This window comes from Calonectris borealis, chromosome 6, assembly GCF_964195595.1.
Source record: "Calonectris borealis chromosome 6, bCalBor7.hap1.2, whole genome shotgun sequence".
Lineage (NCBI taxonomy): Eukaryota > Metazoa > Chordata > Aves > Procellariiformes > Procellariidae > Calonectris > Calonectris borealis.
Window position 1 is genome coordinate 19,602,500 of NC_134317.1, and position 19,504 is coordinate 19,622,003.

A 19,504-nucleotide genomic window follows, 5' to 3' on the forward strand; every position below is an offset into this window, starting at 1 on the left:
TGTAAAAAAAAACATTTTATGCCTAAATGTTTATTTTTATCAATCTGTTGTTTCCTATCATTCTCTTCATATGGGTAAACTGCGCACTTTCCTAAATCGAATGACTCGGCACTTCTGTAGTGCTTTACAGTTCTGAAATGCTGTGTGAATATTAATTACGGCACAGAACAGCCCGGTGAGGAGGGTAGATAAGTAAGTATTATTATCCCTATTTTACAGATGGGGAAGCTGAGGCACAGAGATTAAGTGACTTTCCCAAGGCCACACAGCAAGTCAGTGGCAGATCCAGGATTAGCGCTCGGGGACTTCCTGGATCCCTCTCTCATGCTTTAAGCAGTATACCACAGTGTTCACTGGACTCAGCAAGCAACTCATTGCAATAATGGACAGTTCCAAGGACTCGTACCTGGTCAGTGTGTCCACACATTTGTTTGCAGACTGCTGCAGTATGTCACTATGGTTTGAATACCTCAGTCCTAGCAGATTTGTGCACTATGTAAAATTTCTGACCTTCATCACCTTCAGATGGGGTGAAAGGAAGAAGCGGTAGAATTCTGACATAAAAATGGCATGGCTGTGAAAAACATTTAGTTTTCATGCCGTATTCTGATCCTGCTGAAACTGATGGGCAAAACTGCAGTGGATTCATGGCTTCGAGGATGTTAGTGTGGAGGTTGGTGGCTGCTTGGTACGTTAAAAGTCATCCAGAGCATGAATTCTGTCTTCCATGACTGTCTTATGGTTAGTCTTGCCTTATACTTTCAGTTTCAAACTCTCATTTATTGCAACACTTAAAAATAATAATTTCATAGTTTTCCTGACATGCTAATAAAAAGCAGAGCATTACCAACTGAAATGAAGTTTTTAGTCTCTAGTCATCATGGGAAGGTGGAGCGGATCTGCCACTATTTTTACCTGTATTGCGATAGTGCTTACCTCCAAATGAGTTTAAGACCTAATTGCACTAAACTACTAGCGAGCCCTTCCCTCTGTTCTCCCCTCCTCCAAGGAGGCAGTACAGGAATCACAGAAATCATTTCTAGACTAAATGCACTGTGACTCTTGTACTGGTAAATGCAAGGTGGCTTTCATACCGCTCCCTGGGAAGTGAAAGTGTACAGTGCAAGGCCTGTTTAATTGGACTTTGCTCAGAGTTTGACAAGTGAATTGGCAACAACACAATACTCCCAATTAAGCTGTTTTTCCCTGTAATATTAATGGAATAAACCCACTTCTGAGAATGAGGCAAAGCTGAGACTTGCTGTGACGTTACAGGAAGAGGAGGCAGGGAAGAAAAAGATTGCCAGAAGCTGAAAATTGAACACATGGGAAAGGAGAAGTCAAAGTGTATGAGCATATTTTGATAAATATTAATGAATTAATTTGTATTTACAGAAGATCTGTAAAGGGTTTAAACTGTCCAGCAAGTTAATATTTTCCCCACTGTAGAATTTCCCCTAACATTGCTTCTGTGAGGCCTTTTCAGGATCAGTAAAATACTGATGGCTGCGTCTTATGCTAGAGTAGCACTACTTCTGATGTGGCTGTAATACTTGGCCTTTGGCATCCTGCCTAACCATTCACCCAGAGGCATGGCATCACACCAGCATGACAAACATGCCCAGTTATGTCTAACTGCTTAAAATAATGGATTCATTTTACCTAAGATGATCAAATGGTTTGTGCGAAATTATACTGCCCTGGTATATCTTAATAGATTATTAGCTAATTCTAAATTATTAAGAGACAACAGTTTCAATAGGCCTTTTCTCATTGTCAGATTTTAGTTACATACTATTATCTGTGGGAAAGCTCTAATAAAGACACTGTAACACACTCAGTCTCTCTTTCTTTTAACAGCCCAGATGCTTGGTGCTGACACGTTCCTAGAATTTTTCTATATAAGATAGTTACAGCATGATGACAGCTATTTTTAAAAGAGAGGAGCCTGAAACAAAAACTTATACCCAGAATGCGCAACATCCAGCTCTAGATGTGAATCTTTTTGCCTGAGGCATCTGCTCTTTAAGGAGAGGTGCTTATGTAGTTTAATTTCTTGTTATATTCTATTACATTCTATATATAGATATATATTTAGCATGTAACGCTTGTATTCAAATCCCCTTGCTTCAGACTTCCGTTAAGATATCGATTTTATGTATTGAAATCAAGCAGTTCTAGTACTAATATCACTTACTAAAACCGTTCAACTAATGACAAGTAAATATATATTCATGATATATTATTTGATGGTTTTGTATAATTCGTCCTTTTTTCTTCATCATCATTTACTGGAAATCACTCTAAATCACGTTGTGAAATGTAGGCTGTATTTAGCAACTGGTTTTTTTACAATTGGTGATGTCAAACTCATGGTGAAGCCAATATTGTTTTAGCACAGCATCCAGTGCCCTGTTGCTGAACTCCCAAAAGATTTCTCTACTTAGGGTAATGTGATTTTTTTTCATGTCAGAAGTGGCCAAAATCCCTAATTTCTGTAGCTTTTTTACGCTAATACATCACACAGTACATTTACAGTGCAGTAGAGAATACAGTTAAAATGCATGCATGACTAGAGTATAAAGTTAAACATGAACTATATGTTACTGAGGAAGAATAACTTTTCTGTTTTCTGCTATTAGTGTGTGCTATCTGCCTTTATTGTAATTACAGCTTGGTGTTTGTAAAGAAAAGCAAAAGCTTTGCGATTCACCAGTAAGTGAAGCCAGTTGTTTTCATGGTGTTAAAGTTTTCTTTCTTATCTTATTGTCACGAGTATCATTCTCTAGTTTTGCCAAAGTGTAAGGAGTGTTAGTGCTAATAATTTGGGAATTCTGCATGTAGGTCAGAGTCCTGGTCTAAAGACAAAAATACATGTGCAATCCCTTCCTTCAAGAGTACAAGAATAAAGCTGCCTCAACCAGGCATTTCTTCTCTCATCTCTTTCATTGTCCTATTGACTCATGTTTTTCTTAGTTACCAATAACCAGTGTTTACTCATAATCTTGCAGGTTTTAACAGGAGAGCTTCTTCATGTCAAAGTTAGCTGTAATCATACCTCAGTAAAAACTGATGCATAAGGAATAGATTTTAATAAGGAAAATTAAATTCTTAAAAACTTTTTTGTTCCTGAGTAGGAAGAGTAAATAGATAAATATTGAAAGCGTCTTTGTTTCATAGTGCTATACAATCTTGCCAGTAGTTTCCAAATGAGAAGCAATTTACCTGTCCTTTTTTCTGTTTTGCAGAGAAATGATGAAGAGGCTGTTGTGGATAGAGGTGGAACTCGCTCCATTCTCAAAACGCATTTTGAAAAGGAAGATCTAGAAGGTGAGAGATTATTTTTCTGTGCGTTACGTTGTCTCTTTCTTCTGAAAGTACTGAAATGCAATTCCAATGTGTAAACTTACTGATTTGAGCAGGGATGCAAAAGTGAACAAGAGAGTAGAATCTCATAATTTATTTTAAAAAGAGAAATATTACTCGTTTCTCACAGCGGTGCTCAGATACAGATGATGGTGGAAGGAGTTTGCTAGTTTTCAGTGATCTATTATCAAATCCTGTAAACATGCATGTATGACTTCAGATAAAGTCTTTCTATCTTTAAGTTTCCAAATGCAAGCAGGACTGATGATTTAGTACTTATAATTGCTTCTACACTTGCTTTACAGTCCTCATGTAGTTGCCTAGCCACATCTTCAGCTGAACAAAAGCATTCTGGAGTGTCACAGATTGGACAGATACTTGATAATATACACTGCAGAAACCACCTAACATCACCATGTAGAAGAAAGTGAGAAGTTGTGAGAATTGTCTTATGATATTGGCCTAATAATTCTGATGGTCTCCGAGAGTCGCATTTCAGTTTGTTTAGTGCATCCCAAATTTAACACGGTTACTACTGTACTTACACTCTTGTATTGAGGTGCGTGATCCCCCCCAAGTCATAATTATTGGATGAAACTGAATTTCTGTTGCACATTTGATATCCCATCCCTGAGACTGGAACTTGCTGATCTTAATTGTTAGCTTCTTGTGGTAGGACATGGAAGGTTCTTGTCTTTGTCATATGGAGCTACAGGAACTAGCCAAAAAGAAATACTAAGATCTGGGGTGTATTTCAACATCCTACATCTGAAAAGTTACCTGCCTCAGATCTAAAGAGAGGTATCTTCATCTGTGTATGAACCTGAGCTTTCTAAATGCCTGTTCATCATCATTTTTTTTCCCCTTTTCTCTCTGGCTGTATGAGTTTTGCATTCTCTGCTGCATGATGGCCATATTGATGATTTCGTGTGAGTGTCAACATGATAGACAGCAACTCCCTGTACTGCTTCCCTCAGCAGTGCCTCAAAAAGCTGACATGGCTGCATCTTGAAAGGGGCCTGGCTGTGTTAGTCTGTATGAGGTAGCCTCTCACAGAAGGATGTAAAATGTCACGCAATGTAGCATGTATGAGGTAGATAGCTCTCTGCTCAGTCTGGGGCAAGTCTAAGCACATGCAATGGTAGATCTCAGGTAAGATGTTTCTAGGGTGGCATTTAGGGTTTTGGTGTCTCCAGGGGTAAGTGGCTGGCAATGACAATTTTGGACTTAGGCATACAACCCCCTTTTTTGAATCTCGCGCTTAGTCTTCTCTAGTCTCCAGTCCCTTGATCACATCCTTGGACAAAGTGAAACTATTGTATCTGGTGCCCTTAGAGAAACATCTGATAGAAGAACGGGGGCTCCCTGCCTTCCCTTCTCCATGATACTGACTCACAGAGTTTTTTGTGGAATGAGCCTACTGAAAAAAATGTCCTTTTGCTGAGTCATTTTACTGATTATGGTAAGGTGGCATTTTAAAAACAGACAACTTTCTGGAGAATGACATCTTTAAGCTCAGTCACATGGGTAGATTCAAGTGTTAAGGCAGTCAGAATTACTATGATGTTCCACATGTAACTACATAGAACCTAAAGCCTCATCTCAAAATTTGAACAAGTATGTAATTTAAAAACTGTATTTATTTACTATTTTTCCCCACCATCTTATATGTGTAGAGTTGCTCCTGTGAAATATCTCTGAAAATATTATTTGAAAAATCTGCTCCTAGGCTGTTATTAATAGAAATCAGAACATGACAGTGACACCCCCCAATCTTTCCATCAATTTAAATTGTTCAGCACATTGAAAAAATCTGTAGTTAGCCAATGAGTCTGCTTTTCTTTAAAATCACTGCTTCATAATGTTCTGACAAAACAATTATTCAATGTAGAATCCTTCATAATGCAGTTAGCTTTCTCAGATAAATTTCATGTCCACTCTAAGATCAGATCAGTGTGTCTTTAAATATATAATCACTGCATCCAGAAATACCGAGTGACATAAAAAGATTTGAAGAGATTGTAAATTTTAATATTCAATTGCTTGCTGTTAATAGTGTGTCCATTTGTTTCGCAGCACATCTAGGCACTTTTCCATCTGGAAACAGTGGGTGTGACTCACAAATGTCACTGTCTTATTCTTATCCAATGTACATGGTGTTGAGTTTTGCTGAAAACTTACCTTTTTCCTAACGACATAGCAACTATAAAATATGAAATTATATAATCAGGTGCTAATTGCATAGCTTAGTAAAAATCATATAATTATTTAACATGTATTATGTAATTAGCTCTTTGACAGACATTTAATTGGGTTTATGTTTTAAAAATGTAAATAGCTAGTTACCGAATATTCTAGCAAAGACTAGTTTTGACAGGGTTTCGGTTTCAATAGCACCATATCAGCAACATTTCAAAACTTGCAATTCATATGAAGAACGAAAGGTTGTTTAAATCTGAAAATCAGTATTCAATTTTTTCTGATTAAATCTTAAATTGGAAGTATTTTGCCATTTTTTAAATTTTAGACTGTCAGCATTCAAATGTCAGAAATACTGATTTAAATGCGTCCTAAAATTTCCATCTGAAATTTCTTGGCCCAGCAAATACTTGTATTTACATATTTTGGGGCAGCCATTGTGCAAATATATTGCAAGTACATATCTTGCTGGAAGCATGAAAATATCATGGTGATTAATGCTGCCTGGAAAAACATCCACAAGACCAGAATTCTGCCTCAGTCTCTCTAGATCACTGTTTTCTTTCCCTGAACAGTATAGTAAAAATTTGGGGAGATAGGACGGGAACTGCAGTACTTACGGGAACAGAAGAGATGTGGTGCTCGTCTTAGTGCCAGTAATGATACTTGCAATATGTACTTCAAATTGTATCTTTTTACTTAAGCTTCGTAGGTGCTTCAGAGGTGGATTGTTTGCAGAGCTTTGGCATTCAGATTTTCAGCATGAATGGTTTTTCCACATAATTCATTTTTCCTGAGTTGTAAGGTCAAGATCAGTCACTAATGCCGGTCGTTTGTCTGACTGTTGCATTAATGAAGGGACAGAGAAAGCATTTCTAAAAGAAGAACAAGAAGCCTATCTCCCCTGGTTACAATCACATATTTTGCATGTTATCTTTCAGTGTGTGTACAGACAAAATTCCTACCGAAATAAATATGCTTTTCTTTTTATCAGTGGTGGAATTCCTAAATGAGAATTGGGCACTGATTCTGGATACTAAAGTACCTAATTGCAAAAGGACAGGTTGTACATGTACCTGTACTGGGAGCAAGTAGGCAAGTTTTCATAAACAGATGTGCACATCAACAAACAGTTGGACTCAGACAGCTTACTCCCTGTTGTTGTCTCTGGCTGTCTGCCATTGCTTCAATGCATGTTCAGTAGTAACAGTTTTCTGACAAAATGGATATATCTACTTTTTTTCTCATAGATTAAAAATATTTAGATTGATCTGTATGTGTCTGGAGATCCCAGATTCTCTCAGATCATGTGCTGAGACCTTTGGACTATATAGATATGCAAAAGGATTGGCACTAAGTGCACTCTGACTAACATCTTTTGCTTATGCCCACCATATCAGCTGAGACCATGGCTGTCCTTGCTAGAGGTGGTCAGCTGCAGATCCTGGATTTTTGTGGCAGGATTTCAGAACTGCTGTGGGTATTACTGTGGCCTGGTTTGAGAAGCAGCTTCAACAGGGAGATGGCCGGAGATGGAATTGTTAGGTGGAGGTCCAGGCATGAATCAGGGATGAATTCTGTCTCTGTTGGTGGAAATCGCAAAATGAACCTTGATTCAGAGAAGTCAAGATTTTGCTTAAGCTTTTTATGTTTCATACATTTTATCTGTCTAAGTGGTAGGGGAAAAATTTGTCTCATGGGAAATCAAGTTTGCCGTCTTTCATGTCTCTCAGGACACATAAAACACTGTATCCAGTATATAAATCACTGTACATCAGAATATGCGTTCTGACGCTTTTGACAGAATTTAGATTACGTGGACTGATTACTGAAAGTCACAAAAGACTTCAAGCTAAATTAGGAAATAAACATCACTAATACAACACTGAATATGATGCAGAAGCTGAGGATTTAAACTTAATAAACCAAAAATTAATTTGAAATGTTAGTGTGCTTGTAGAGATGTTTTGTATTTAACAACCTGCATGAAGATTAATTTTGGTAGTAGATGTCCTGCTGACCAAAAATAGAGAAATCCCAGAGTATTTAATTATTCTCTTTTAAAAATGGTCATTTTAGTTATTATTTCTTTTTAGATTTGTTCTAGCTTGTGACAGTAATTTAAAAATTATTTTCATGAAATTTTGATTATATACAGTTAAGGTTAATATATGAAAAACTCATTGTGATTGAACTCTAATCTCCATATATTATTTAGTAAAAATTTGAGTGGCTCCAGAAATTGAAGTAGGCTTTTATTCTCAGAGACTGGACATTTTTTATAGGAATAACGTAATAGTGGACCTGTCTGCCACTGACATTATTTACCTGAAAATTAATAGGACCTAGCAGCTCACAGGACTTAAAAAACATAAATCTTACTAACCTGCTGGCCTTGATTCAGCCTTGCCCCCACGTAGAAGTAAGTCAGCTGCTAATTCTGTTGACCAGGCAGCAACATCGACCAAGGTCTCCCCTCCCTTTGGCTGCCAGGATGCTACAGCCTATTGCAAATAATTTGTTACCCTGTACAGATCTCCTGGTCCAAGCTTCCTTGCCTCTGCTTCCCCTTAGGTGCCCTGTTCCTCCTGATGTTCACTCTGACCTACCTCATGCTTCTTGCGGCAATGTTCGTTAGACTTAGAGGGGTGGAATATAAGCTGTGGAAGTAAGGAGTTGGAGAGAGGTTTGGGTTAGTCTACGCCTGTAATGTCAGATGTGGTTGTATAGCTGTAGGTCTCTGCAAAAAGGTCTCTTAAAAAGAACCATTTTGGCTTTACAAGCACAGAATTCTTTCATTTTGTGCCTACCAGGTATTACATGCTCTAGCTTGTTCCATTTGTCATTTCTAAGCACATCTTTCTGTAGTGCCTCTCATCTAGTTTTGTCTCCTTTTTCCTACCTCTCTCAATATTTCTTGGATCTCACTTTTCTCCTGACCTGTGCTTGCACTCTTGCCTTGGCAGTCACCTGGTTTGGTCCCTTCATATGGGTCTCTTGCCCCTTCCCAGGTGTTCCCACGTTTGTGGGAAGGTGGTTCACCTTGAAGATTGATGATGAATAACTCTGCAGGAGATCTTCACAAAATCTCTTTGAAAGTTCACATGAAGAATAATGAAATAATGAAAGCAAACAAGTTATCACATAGTGTTGGCTAAATGCCACAGTTTTTTGTTGATCATAAGCTTTGGGTTTTGAAGTTTGACTTTGCTCTGAGCTTCACTGACAAGAAACCTTTTCAATATTTGTGGGGACTAATATTTCCAAATATTTGACCTTGTGAAATTCTGATAAATGAAATTGGCATAAACCAACTTGCCATTGTTGGTGAAAGCTGCAAAATTGCAGCATCAGAAGACAGAAACATTCAGTTTTTAACATACAGTTGTGCTAGTACTGATTTGCATTTTTTTCGCTTGTTGCTAATTTAGAAATATAGGTCAGATTCTTCCCTCCGATAATCACGGCTTCACTTTCCATCAGTGGAAAGTGTGTGTGTGTGTGTCTGAGAGGGTCCTTTTACATTCTGTGTCTGCTGACTTTTTTTTTTATGGTCTGGCAAGGTTTGAGACCTGATCTTGTGATAGGACTGTGCACACACCACCCCTGGACTCCTCTGGAGCAATGTAGGGAAATGGAGAATGAACATAAGTGCAGTCAGAAAGACTTTTTAGCCCAGCCACAACTTGGAACAATGTTTTGTTAAAAGGAGAGATTTGTTGGGAGGGCCGTGATTGATCAGGGCCCTTTAAAAGGTCCTTAACTTTAATGACTTCAGTGAGATGCTCTTATCCTCCATATTCAATATGTCCTTAATGCTTTCTTGGGCCAGGGATATTGTTTTAATTTTTTTCTATATAATTTCTGTTGTACTTTACCTTAGAACCTAAGTTACGTGTATGATCTAAAAAATTTGTGAAGGCTTTCTTGCCAGTTCCTCCAAATTATAGTATGGCAAAAAGGTGAAAAATGTCCCTTGAGCAAACCATAACCACAAACAGCAATGTAAACTGTTGGTTTAGGAAGCATTGCTTTTGTCCTTTCTGCTTTCTCTTTAGCTCTGCCTCTCTGCTGCACTACAATAACGAATCATGAGTCATGTACTCTCTACTCCTACACAATTCACCATAATCACTTTTTCTCCTATAAGGAAAAAGGCAATTTTTTTAACTCTACATGGACTGCTGGTTTTCTCTCACTGTTCATTTTTGAGAGGATGGAAAATTGCATTTGGTTCAGCTCTAGCTGGCAATACATAAAAGAGGCTTCAAGGCACTGAGTGTTTTCCAGAGGAGGGAGAAACCCCTCCAGTCCTGCTGAGGTCAGCAGTCATTTGAGACTTGGCTCGAATCACTGGCAAAATATTCTCTCTCAAGGCATCTTGACTTTGCAGTGTGTTTCTTTAGTAGGTCACAGAAGGCTGCCTTTGCTCTTTCTGGAGATGTTTCAAGACCCATCTGCTCCCTTATCTGCCCCTGTCATCATGCCCATGAGCGGGGATCTGAAAGCCTTGGTCTCAGCAGGTGCCTAAGGCAGATTTGGATCATTCGGGTGGAAGGCAGCACAGGCAGATGTACCACGAGCATCTGGCGCTCACGGATGTTCAGATCCAGGACAGTCACTTTTTATGCAATAGGCACCAACTTGGCTGGTTCACTAAGGTGCTCTTAAAGTACCTGCTTGAGTCTCACGTGCCTGGTGTAACATGGAAGCCTGTGGAGCCTCTACTGATGGGGAAGTGGGGACGTGAACGTGCTTCATATGTGTGTTCTTCCTACAAATGGGTGTGTGTTTTCTGCGTTAAAATTGTGTTTGGAAGGAGAATGGGAGGCACTGGGGCAAAAATGTCTGTACTCTTAGTGTTCCATTAAAAAGATCTTAATTTCTCTACATCAAGGGAAACATTTACAGTTCCTTTCTCTACATCTTCATTTTCCCTTGCAATGTCACATACATTCAGACAATTGTAATGGGATTTCCAGAAGTTCCTAAGTCAAGTCGTCAAGCACCATAAATTATAATGGGATATATGTTTTCAAAGCTTTAGAAATCCTGCTACATTTCTTTTCCTTTCCATTTATTTAATGAATAGCTAGGACAAGACCCAAAATGCCAGGTTCTGAAAAACATTTTTAGATTTTACATCTGTCATTTTCAAGGGCTATGCAGAAAATATTTGCTTTTCTGAGGTTGCCTTTTTAGATGGTTAATTTGCTATTGGGTTTTTAAAATAAAATTTAGGTGTAAGAAGAATTTCTTCTTTGGAATACAGTAACCCCAAACAACCCATCTACTTAAATTTTGTTCTGATAAACATCTCTGCAAGATGTATTCATATTAATAATGTATATTTCATATCTGTCTTTTCTAGGGCAAAGAATTCATACCTTCATAAAGTGGAAATATTTACAGCACAATACACTTCAAAAGTTTAGGGGAAATCCTGATTTTTACCTATGCTTATATACACTTTTATCTCTCTGAAAATTAAATACAATTAACAGGATCCCTTTTAAATCTTTTGTAATATAATTTGGATTTATTAATGTAATCCTGTAAAAATTAAAAAGAACACTTTATAACAAGGGTCCTTATTTCTTTAATCCCTAAAATATTTTTACTTCAAAGTTTTAAAGTTTACTTCAAAGTTTTACATTAAAGTTTTAATGCTTCAAAGATAAACCACAAGGGGCCAAAGCCTCTTACGGTGTAAATGCATAGATGTGAACTAACTATTCTGGGTTTTGTTCGCCAGCTATGTGCAATTTGATTAAGAATAGTCGTTTTTTAAAAGTAATATTTATACAGTTTAACAGTAGACTTGTAGCATTGTATAAAGGTGACATTGCAGGGCAGATCAATTCAGTGTATTGCATTTCTTTAATAAGCTTTCAGATTGTAAATAATCTTTGTATATGAATGTATTTTCTCAGAGGTTCAGTTTTTAAAAACAATCCGCTCCTAAATCCTAATACTGAAAATATTTATGCATGTGCTTATGTTTAGCTTTCCTAGCAGCGCATCTGGAATAAAGCAACATTTTAGTTCAGCGTGTGTTTTTGCAGGAACAAAATCATAGTCTTTCCATGATAAAACTCCATTGATGTTAATGTAAGGTTAGTTGAAAAAGCTCAGGAAGATCAAATAAATCCTATGGCTCACTGATATCTAAATTAATTCCGATTTTTAAAATTATAACATAAATTAAATCTAACATAAACCATGGAGAGGAATAAACCTCTCTCAGCGTAGAAATTCTTTCATTTATTTTGAACTAAGAATTAGCAGGAGAAATCGTTTTTAATCTATTATATGTACATTTTTTTCCGAGAAAGGACAACAGGCCAAACTCTTAAGTATGTCCAGAACCACAAGTCTGCATGTGTGTACCTGAGTGCATTTTATCTGTGTACGTTTCATGGACCTGATTATGTGCATACGTTTCATGGACCTGATTACATGTGGCTATCTGTGTAGGCATGCACAAAATATCTTACAACGTATCCACCATAGTCCTTGGCTGAGAGGTACAGAATAAAGAAATGTTTTAAGTATGATTTTTCCCATTACAGGATGGCTCTTCAGAAGAGGGGACAAGCAAACTAAACTAACTGACTAAATATAGTAATAATAAAATAAACTGTAATTGACCGCTTCAGCCGTTAACATTTTTTGCAAGAAAACGCAACCATTGGAAAAATACAATTGAAAAAAACTGTTTTGTAAACATGGAACAAAATGTAAAACGTTAATCCATTTGTAGATTTTTGACTAACAACTTTAGCCCTTTCTTAGGTGATGGGACTCTACAGCACATGGTGCACAGTGCAGGTAATAGAACTGTCCAAAAGTGATGCCCAGCATGGTATTTCTGAAGACTTGACTTTAAAGAGTTATAAATCCACTGTTTGTTATGCTCTTAAAACCGTGTGTAAGTTCTGTGTGAGAATGGTTGTTAGGTTGTACCTGATGTTGACAGTATGTACCCTGGTGTAACTTACAGTTGTTACTATTTCCCATACTTCAGTGCTTTTGTAGCCTTGCCAAAAGAATGAGAAATGATGATCTAATTGAGCCAGGCGCTGTGCAAACATACAGCAGAGCAGTATTATTTTACAATATTTAAGCAATATTCAGGCATTTTTAGATGGCATCCTGATGAAGTAAATAATAAAACACACAAAAAAGTTCTTAAAGATAGATGAAAGAAATGCCCTTATACAATTAGTTATAAACTATAAAGAACAAATCTGAATCCTACTGGATATCCTGCAATTGACTTCAGCCAAATTGAAATTATAGATGTTCTTTATTTGGAAAATTTAGTCAGTTTAACATAGTAAATTTAGGTGGTGAAGGTATAAAAATGTCTGTGATTTTTTTGCATTTTTGGGGAGGAAATGTGCTTCTGTTGGTGTCACTTGGAATTTTACCATTCATGTCAGTGATATTAAGGAGCTATCCACAACCTCTATGCGTGTGATGCTGGGTCAGAAATCTTCTAATAACTGCTTTTGTGCACAACGTTAAAATGACAGAGTCTAGCTGGTTCTTGGGACTTGCTTATGGCAATGGGAATAAAAGCAAATCCTCTTTAGGTCCTCTTGAACTGAAAAATTTCTGGAAAAATGTTATTTTGGCAAAATACTTGGTTTAGAATTGTGGCTTAAAGGTTCATTTGGTATTTCTGTTAGAAGTTTCATATTAAGCAGAGTTCTTGTTTATTCTCATCTTCAAATTATTCTCACGTTCAAATAATGTAAGTCTTTAAGGGAGAAAAAAAAAATCTGTTGAAGAACTTCATTGGAACAGGTGTGGATGCTCCTCTCAAGAATAAGGCAGCAAGAAACTGTCTGTCAGAGAAAGCAAGGTGTTTCTGCCCTGCTCTCTCCCGGAGAGAGCATTCTCGCTTGGGAAATTTACAGAGCTCACTGGAAACTCTTCTTTAGTAACGTCTCAGTCAACTTGTACAGGAAAAAGTACCTTACATTCTGGGCAGTAGTTGATAATCTTTACTATCAAAAGGTTACCTGAAGTAAGATCATTTTACTCACTGGATTTCTTTTATCTTTCCTCTTTTTTTTCCCCCTGCTTCTATCATTCACTGTCATTTTGCCAGCAATTTAGAATTCATTAATTTTTCATTTGTTCCCAGCTGGTCTTTTTTTGCTCCGCAGTTGTGCTCTTTTAATAAACCAGAACTTCTTAACTCTTTATTCAGATTTTTTACTTTTGCTTTTTGCTCTATCATTTTTCTATAGAAAACTATTCCTTTTCCCCTGTCAATTTCTATTTTTTCCTCTTATTTGCCTAAATCTCGTTACAAGTACCTAGATTCCTCTCTCTGTTTATTGAAATCATGCCTTGGTAGAACTCTGTCGGCCTCAGTAGGTTCACACAGAAGGAATAAAATCCATTTTGCTTTTTCCTGGTTATCTATTTCAGTTTTCAGGTTCCTATTTTCTTTTCAGTGTGAACTGATTCTATCTGTGTGGGGAAAATTGTTGTATTCAGACACACATGAATGTTCTGGCATTTTAGGGCCTCTTTCCCAGTTTATTGAATAAAGAACAGTCTGGACTCAAGTCCTGGATTCAGCCCTGGAAATTAATTGAAGTGTGAACCTGAATCTTCATTTCCTGATGCAAGTACAACCTGAACATTGAAGTGGCACAAAACTAGGATAAGCATGTCCACTTCTATCACAAAGCAGCAGGAATGTATTAAATTACTAAATTAAAAAAGCAATCTATTTGCACCTCTGGAAATGATTAAAGTCTTAGGAAGGGTAACCCAATTCCTTTCTAAACGTTGTTTTGGTTTTTTTTCTACCCAAGGAAGGGGACAAGGAAGTGTTGAGTTACTACATTACTGCTGTCCTTCAGTATCTTTTTAATGAATTCTTTTTATGGAATACATTTTTCCGTGTTTCATGCACTACTGATTGCAACACATCTGAAATACACCAAAGACAGCAGTTCTCTTTAAATCGTTTCTTGGGTTAAATGTAATAAGCAAGAAGAAAGAGGTATCTAAAAAACAAATTAAAAGAAATAATTTTCAACTTGTGGCCTTTGCTTCAGAAAAATCTCCTGACTCTACAAGAACAGTCTCCCAAAAATGGATGCTGCTGCTTTCTAGTCTGCTCGACATGAACCAAAGTTGAGGAAGTAACTAGTGTGGTGTCCAGAGCCTTTTCTTCAGCTTTTTTAGCTCTGCCTCTGCAGAGAATTCCTGTCAGCCTTGAATTTCTTTGATGTACTGTGACAAATGCTGCCTTGCTGTGTTTTCTGCCCCCGCTGCAGTCTCCATGGGATTAGAGATCACGTGCTACCTTAGTTTAATGTTCTTGACCTTTTTCAGATGATCGACACTGCTGAATGATTACAGCAAAGCAGCAATTATCCACTAGCTGTGTTATGCTCATTTCAAGCAGAAAATAAATGTTATTTGAGATGAGTAATCTGCACTGTGTCTTTCTGCTGAGTAAATGTGGGAGACCTGCTTGTAGTGAGTCATGATGGCTTTCCCATTTGTTCTGTTTTGTGGTACTTTCTGCACATTTCCCCTGTGCTCTCCCCCTTCTAAACGCTTTACTGTGCTCGGATCCTGTTAGCCCACATAGCTAAGAGAGCTAAATCTTTTGGGTTTGATCAGCCACATAAAATTCCTCAGGCTCAAAGGTGGTGGCAGGCCTTACAATGTGTACCTTATTATGTATTTTAAAAAATAAAATAGAAGAAATGAAAGCACACTAAGTTACCAGCAATGTATTTATGATGTGAGCACATAAAGTTGTATAGGGCTTTTGCAGTCTAGCTTCCGTAGTGTTTTATTGTTTTTTCGGTCTCTTCTTTTTTTTTTTTTTCCTTTTCCCTTCAGTGACTTTCCCACAACAATTCTGTCAAGGTTTGGCTCATAAATAGCAATGCGTTTTGTAAAGTTCCTCTACACACAAAGCAAACAGCAACTTTACCAAATGTTCAATGCAAAGAGATCCATGTGTCTCTTCATGTTACTGTTTTGGAAGACATTTTACAGAACACCTGTCTGGCTTTAATGAAAGTTCACACACAGAGATGCAAATCTGAAGGAAAAAAAAAAAATCTGGCGCTGCATCATAAGGACTTCAATACAGGTGTTTTGTCCTGTATCATGGGATTGTGTATCAGTGACGCTACATCATCATTATCGTAATCAATGATGTTATGACTATTACCATTAGAATAATCAATATTATATAATTACACAATTATAATAATTATTATACCATTAACGCATTATAGTTATTAATATTGTTATTATGTTGTCACAGCCCTTTTTTAAAAGATAACTTTTTTTTACCTGTAGGCCATCGAACATTGTTCATTGGTGTTCACGTGCCCCTGGGTGGAAGAAAAAGTCACCGACGCCATAGGCACCGTGGACATAAACACAGAAAGAGAGACAGAGAGCGAGATTCAGGATTAGAAGATGGGAGAGAGTCTCCTCCTTTTGGTAAGATAAATTTTATTTTTGCATAGACCTTTTAATAATAAACATCAGTATGATTATGCATGCTCTGTCCTGTTATGGATTGGACACGATTAGCAGGGTTTTGGAGAACCCACCAGAGCCTCTCCAGTCTCTGCTGGAGAGCCAAGGTTTGTTTCTCTGATGAAGGGCAGCAGCCAGTGGCAGTCAATACATGAGCAATCTCATAATTTCTACCGCTGTAGAAAACTTTCCATGGGTGTTCTCATAAAGGTAGACTGCCATCACCACTGAGAGGGAATAAATGCTTTCTGACACGAGCTGCCCTCAGTGAAGGCTCTGGAGTACTTGCCCCTAAAATGTAACATAGAGGAGTTGTGGTCCTTTACAATTAGTTTTGTAATAATGTTGATGTTACTGAAGCAGCAGTGTTTTATCAGATAATGAACTGCGATCCAGCTTGTGTTTGCCTTTTTCCTTACGTGACACTTGTGAGATGAGTCTGATAACTGAGGACTTGAGAGCAAACAGGAAAAAATACCTTTCAATAAATGAACCTGATACAAAACTCCTAAAATTCTCAAAATTTTAAATTAAAAAACATTACAGAGAACAGAAAAAGGTAGTAATGAATAAATTAGTCAAGCTTTGTTTCAAAACACATGAGGATGTTATTTGCTGTTCAAAAATAAAACGCGCATGTGCTGAAATGTCCAAGGCTATAGTAAGTGTTGAAAATATAATGGAAGCATGTACAGAAAACAATTTGTCAGTGTGCAACAGAAGAATGTTTTTAAATCATTAGGGAAATGTGCCAATGTAATTTCAGGTTACAGAATAGTAATTACGAGACTTTCTTTTAATCTGAAGTTTGTATTACGTGTGTAGAAAGATTTGGAGCAAGTAGATTGTAAGTGCTGATAAGTATACTGTAAAGAACTTGAGATACTCAAATCTTTCACAATGAATTATACTGAGAATGAAACAAAGTTAAGACTTTTTAAAACTTAGTAGATATGAGTTATGTTTTGAAGACTGAACAGTGAAGAAAAAATTGGCTGTGGTGGTTCTGTCTGGAATGTATTTCAAATGTACGAAGACCCAATACTATATTGAAACCGGTTTCTTGGAAAACAACGAAGTTCATAAATTATTAAAATATTTTTAAAAAAGAATATGCATATATACATATAATGTCAGATTAAAAAGAAACAATTGAAAGTTACATTAGCCAAGAAGTGAGATATCTTAAACAACGAAGCAATGTCTTCTGTTGAGTCATCTGGTTTTATTTAAGTGCCAGTTATGTGACACATTTTGGCTGAGAACTTAGCTCTGTTCTTTCAACTTCTGGAGGCCTAGGCTTGTGTCCTTCCTAATGTCAAAAGTTAAAAAAAAAAAAAAAAAAAAAAAGAAATTAACTGGCTGAATCTGTCCTTAATAGTCTTTGACAGTTGTGCATACAATAAAATGCACTGTTCAACACAATTCTGTGTTAAGTGAAAATCAGCCTGTGTTCAAGAGAGCTCCAAGAGTGGAAGAGCAGTGATACGAAAAAGATAGTTTTGTGCATTTTTAAGTTGGTGTTCACAGCACTTGTCTATAGCTGTACTTGTTTGAAATGAGTGCAGGACTGCACTTTTGTAAGTCACATTTTCACTTGTAAACTTAAACATTTTCACTTATAACTACCAATTAAAGGGTGTGTAGGTCATGTCACATAAATTACTACTTTTATAAAGCCCAGGACAGACAAGATATAGGCCAGAAACACGCAAGTCTTCTCTGGGTCCAGAATGCTGAAGATTCTCTTCAAAATGCTTGGGTGATAATGATTCAAAAGGAGCCAAAGGCAGAACTACCAGACATTCAGAAAAATCTGAAAATATCCAATTTTTCCGCCCTGAAATAATATCTAAGGAGTAAAATTTGAGGATTTTTCCCCTTTGCTATCTGACTGCTGGAAGTTTGGCCAGAGAACCAGACTTTGACTGAGCTTTGACATCTGCCCATCCAGGCAGAAATGTGGCATCCCATAGACAACAGTGAAAGGGATTTGCCTTATAAAAGCAAATCTGAAAATTATACAGTGATGGAGGGGGTAAGCACAGTCAGAGCAGGCAGACAAAATTATGCAGGCCTTAATCTATGGATTTACTATGGATTTTCCTTACAGGAGTTTCAGGCAGGTTGTTGTGCTGCCTGGGGGGAAGCATTGCCTTTAGAGAGAATATAAGCATAGTTTTTCTATGTTTTATTTACACAGAGGGAGCAACAGATACTTCCTGCACTAAATCTAAATCCAGGAAACCTCAATAACGCTTCTTAGCTCTCATTCCCCATGACCACAAGGTTCTAACAGTACCCAGAGGCTGAAGGAAGTTGCAAGGAAGACAAATGTACTTCCTACTTTTAATGCATAACTTAATATGAGGGACTGTGCTACCTAAGAGAGCAGATCCAAAATAGTCCCGTAATTTATGAATCATCTGATTTAACTGAACACACAGAAATGCTTAGCTCCCTCTCATTGTACACCCCTTTTAACGCATTTCTGCTGAATAGTAGGAGGCCGTATTCTTGGGAACTGGGGGGGAGGGGAGAAAGGAAAAAACATTTCAACAAGCAGGTGCAAGAAGAAAGATAGAGAAAATAAGCACTTTGAGACCAGCTAATAGAAAACAGTGCTTTGAAATAAGTCGGAAAAATACATTAGGATTTTTATGACACAAAAGAATAAATTAGCAGTGTTTTGAAGCAGTGAAGTATGAAAGGAGGTATAATAAAAGCCAAAGATGCAACAACTGAATAATAGAGATGCTGGAACGAGTAAAGGCCTGAAATATTCAGACATGAAGTGCTCCAGACTGCTCAGTTAACCAAGCATGGGATGAAGCATTATTTTTTGTCATAATTTATAACTGTATAATTTATAACTTCATCTGTGAAGTACCATTAGGTGCAGATCTTGCTCTGCTATCACTGCTTCAGGGAGCTGCGCAGTGCACACAGTGCTGTGGGGCTGTGCAGGCCCCACTCAGAGTGGACAAGTGCCACCTGGTTCCTATCCAGTGAAAAACAGTTTCTGGAACAGTTTTCTTGGTGTCAACACGGCTAGAAAACACCTGTATTCAATGTAATGCTCGTGGCTGGAAGCTTCCTGGTAATTCCTTTGAATCCTGGCTGGGAAAGCTGTACCAGCTACTTTCTGAGGGAATGTTTCTGCAGAGAATAGTTTTTTTAGAATATTCTGATGGCAGCTCATAAGCTTTTTTTTTTTTCATCTCTTACTGTCACTTTTCAAAAATAACCCGAGTGTTCTCAGTGTGCAGATTCAGAGCTTGTAGACAAATAATATATGGAATATGTAGTTAAGTGGAATAAAAAGGAGTAGAGTCCTGGCATTTCAGGGCACAGATCAGTAACTCAAGTTTTCTTTTTGTTTTCCCCACACCTGGTTCTTGCT

General features: G+C 37.3%; 1 protein-coding gene across 2 annotated transcripts in view; it reads left to right on the forward strand.

Moving 5' to 3' along the window:
- The window catches only part of SLC4A10 (solute carrier family 4 member 10), a 126,902-nt gene that overhangs the window by 23,772 nt on the left and 83,626 nt on the right, over positions 1 to 19,504 (forward strand). For both annotated transcript variants that reach the window (XM_075153090.1, XM_075153091.1), the window contains exons 2-3: positions 3,249 to 3,330; positions 15,916 to 16,062. In XM_075153090.1, coding sequence (XP_075009191.1) covers positions 3,249 to 3,330; positions 15,916 to 16,062 — 229 coding nt within the window. The remainder of the gene's footprint in view (positions 1 to 3,248; positions 3,331 to 15,915; positions 16,063 to 19,504) is intronic.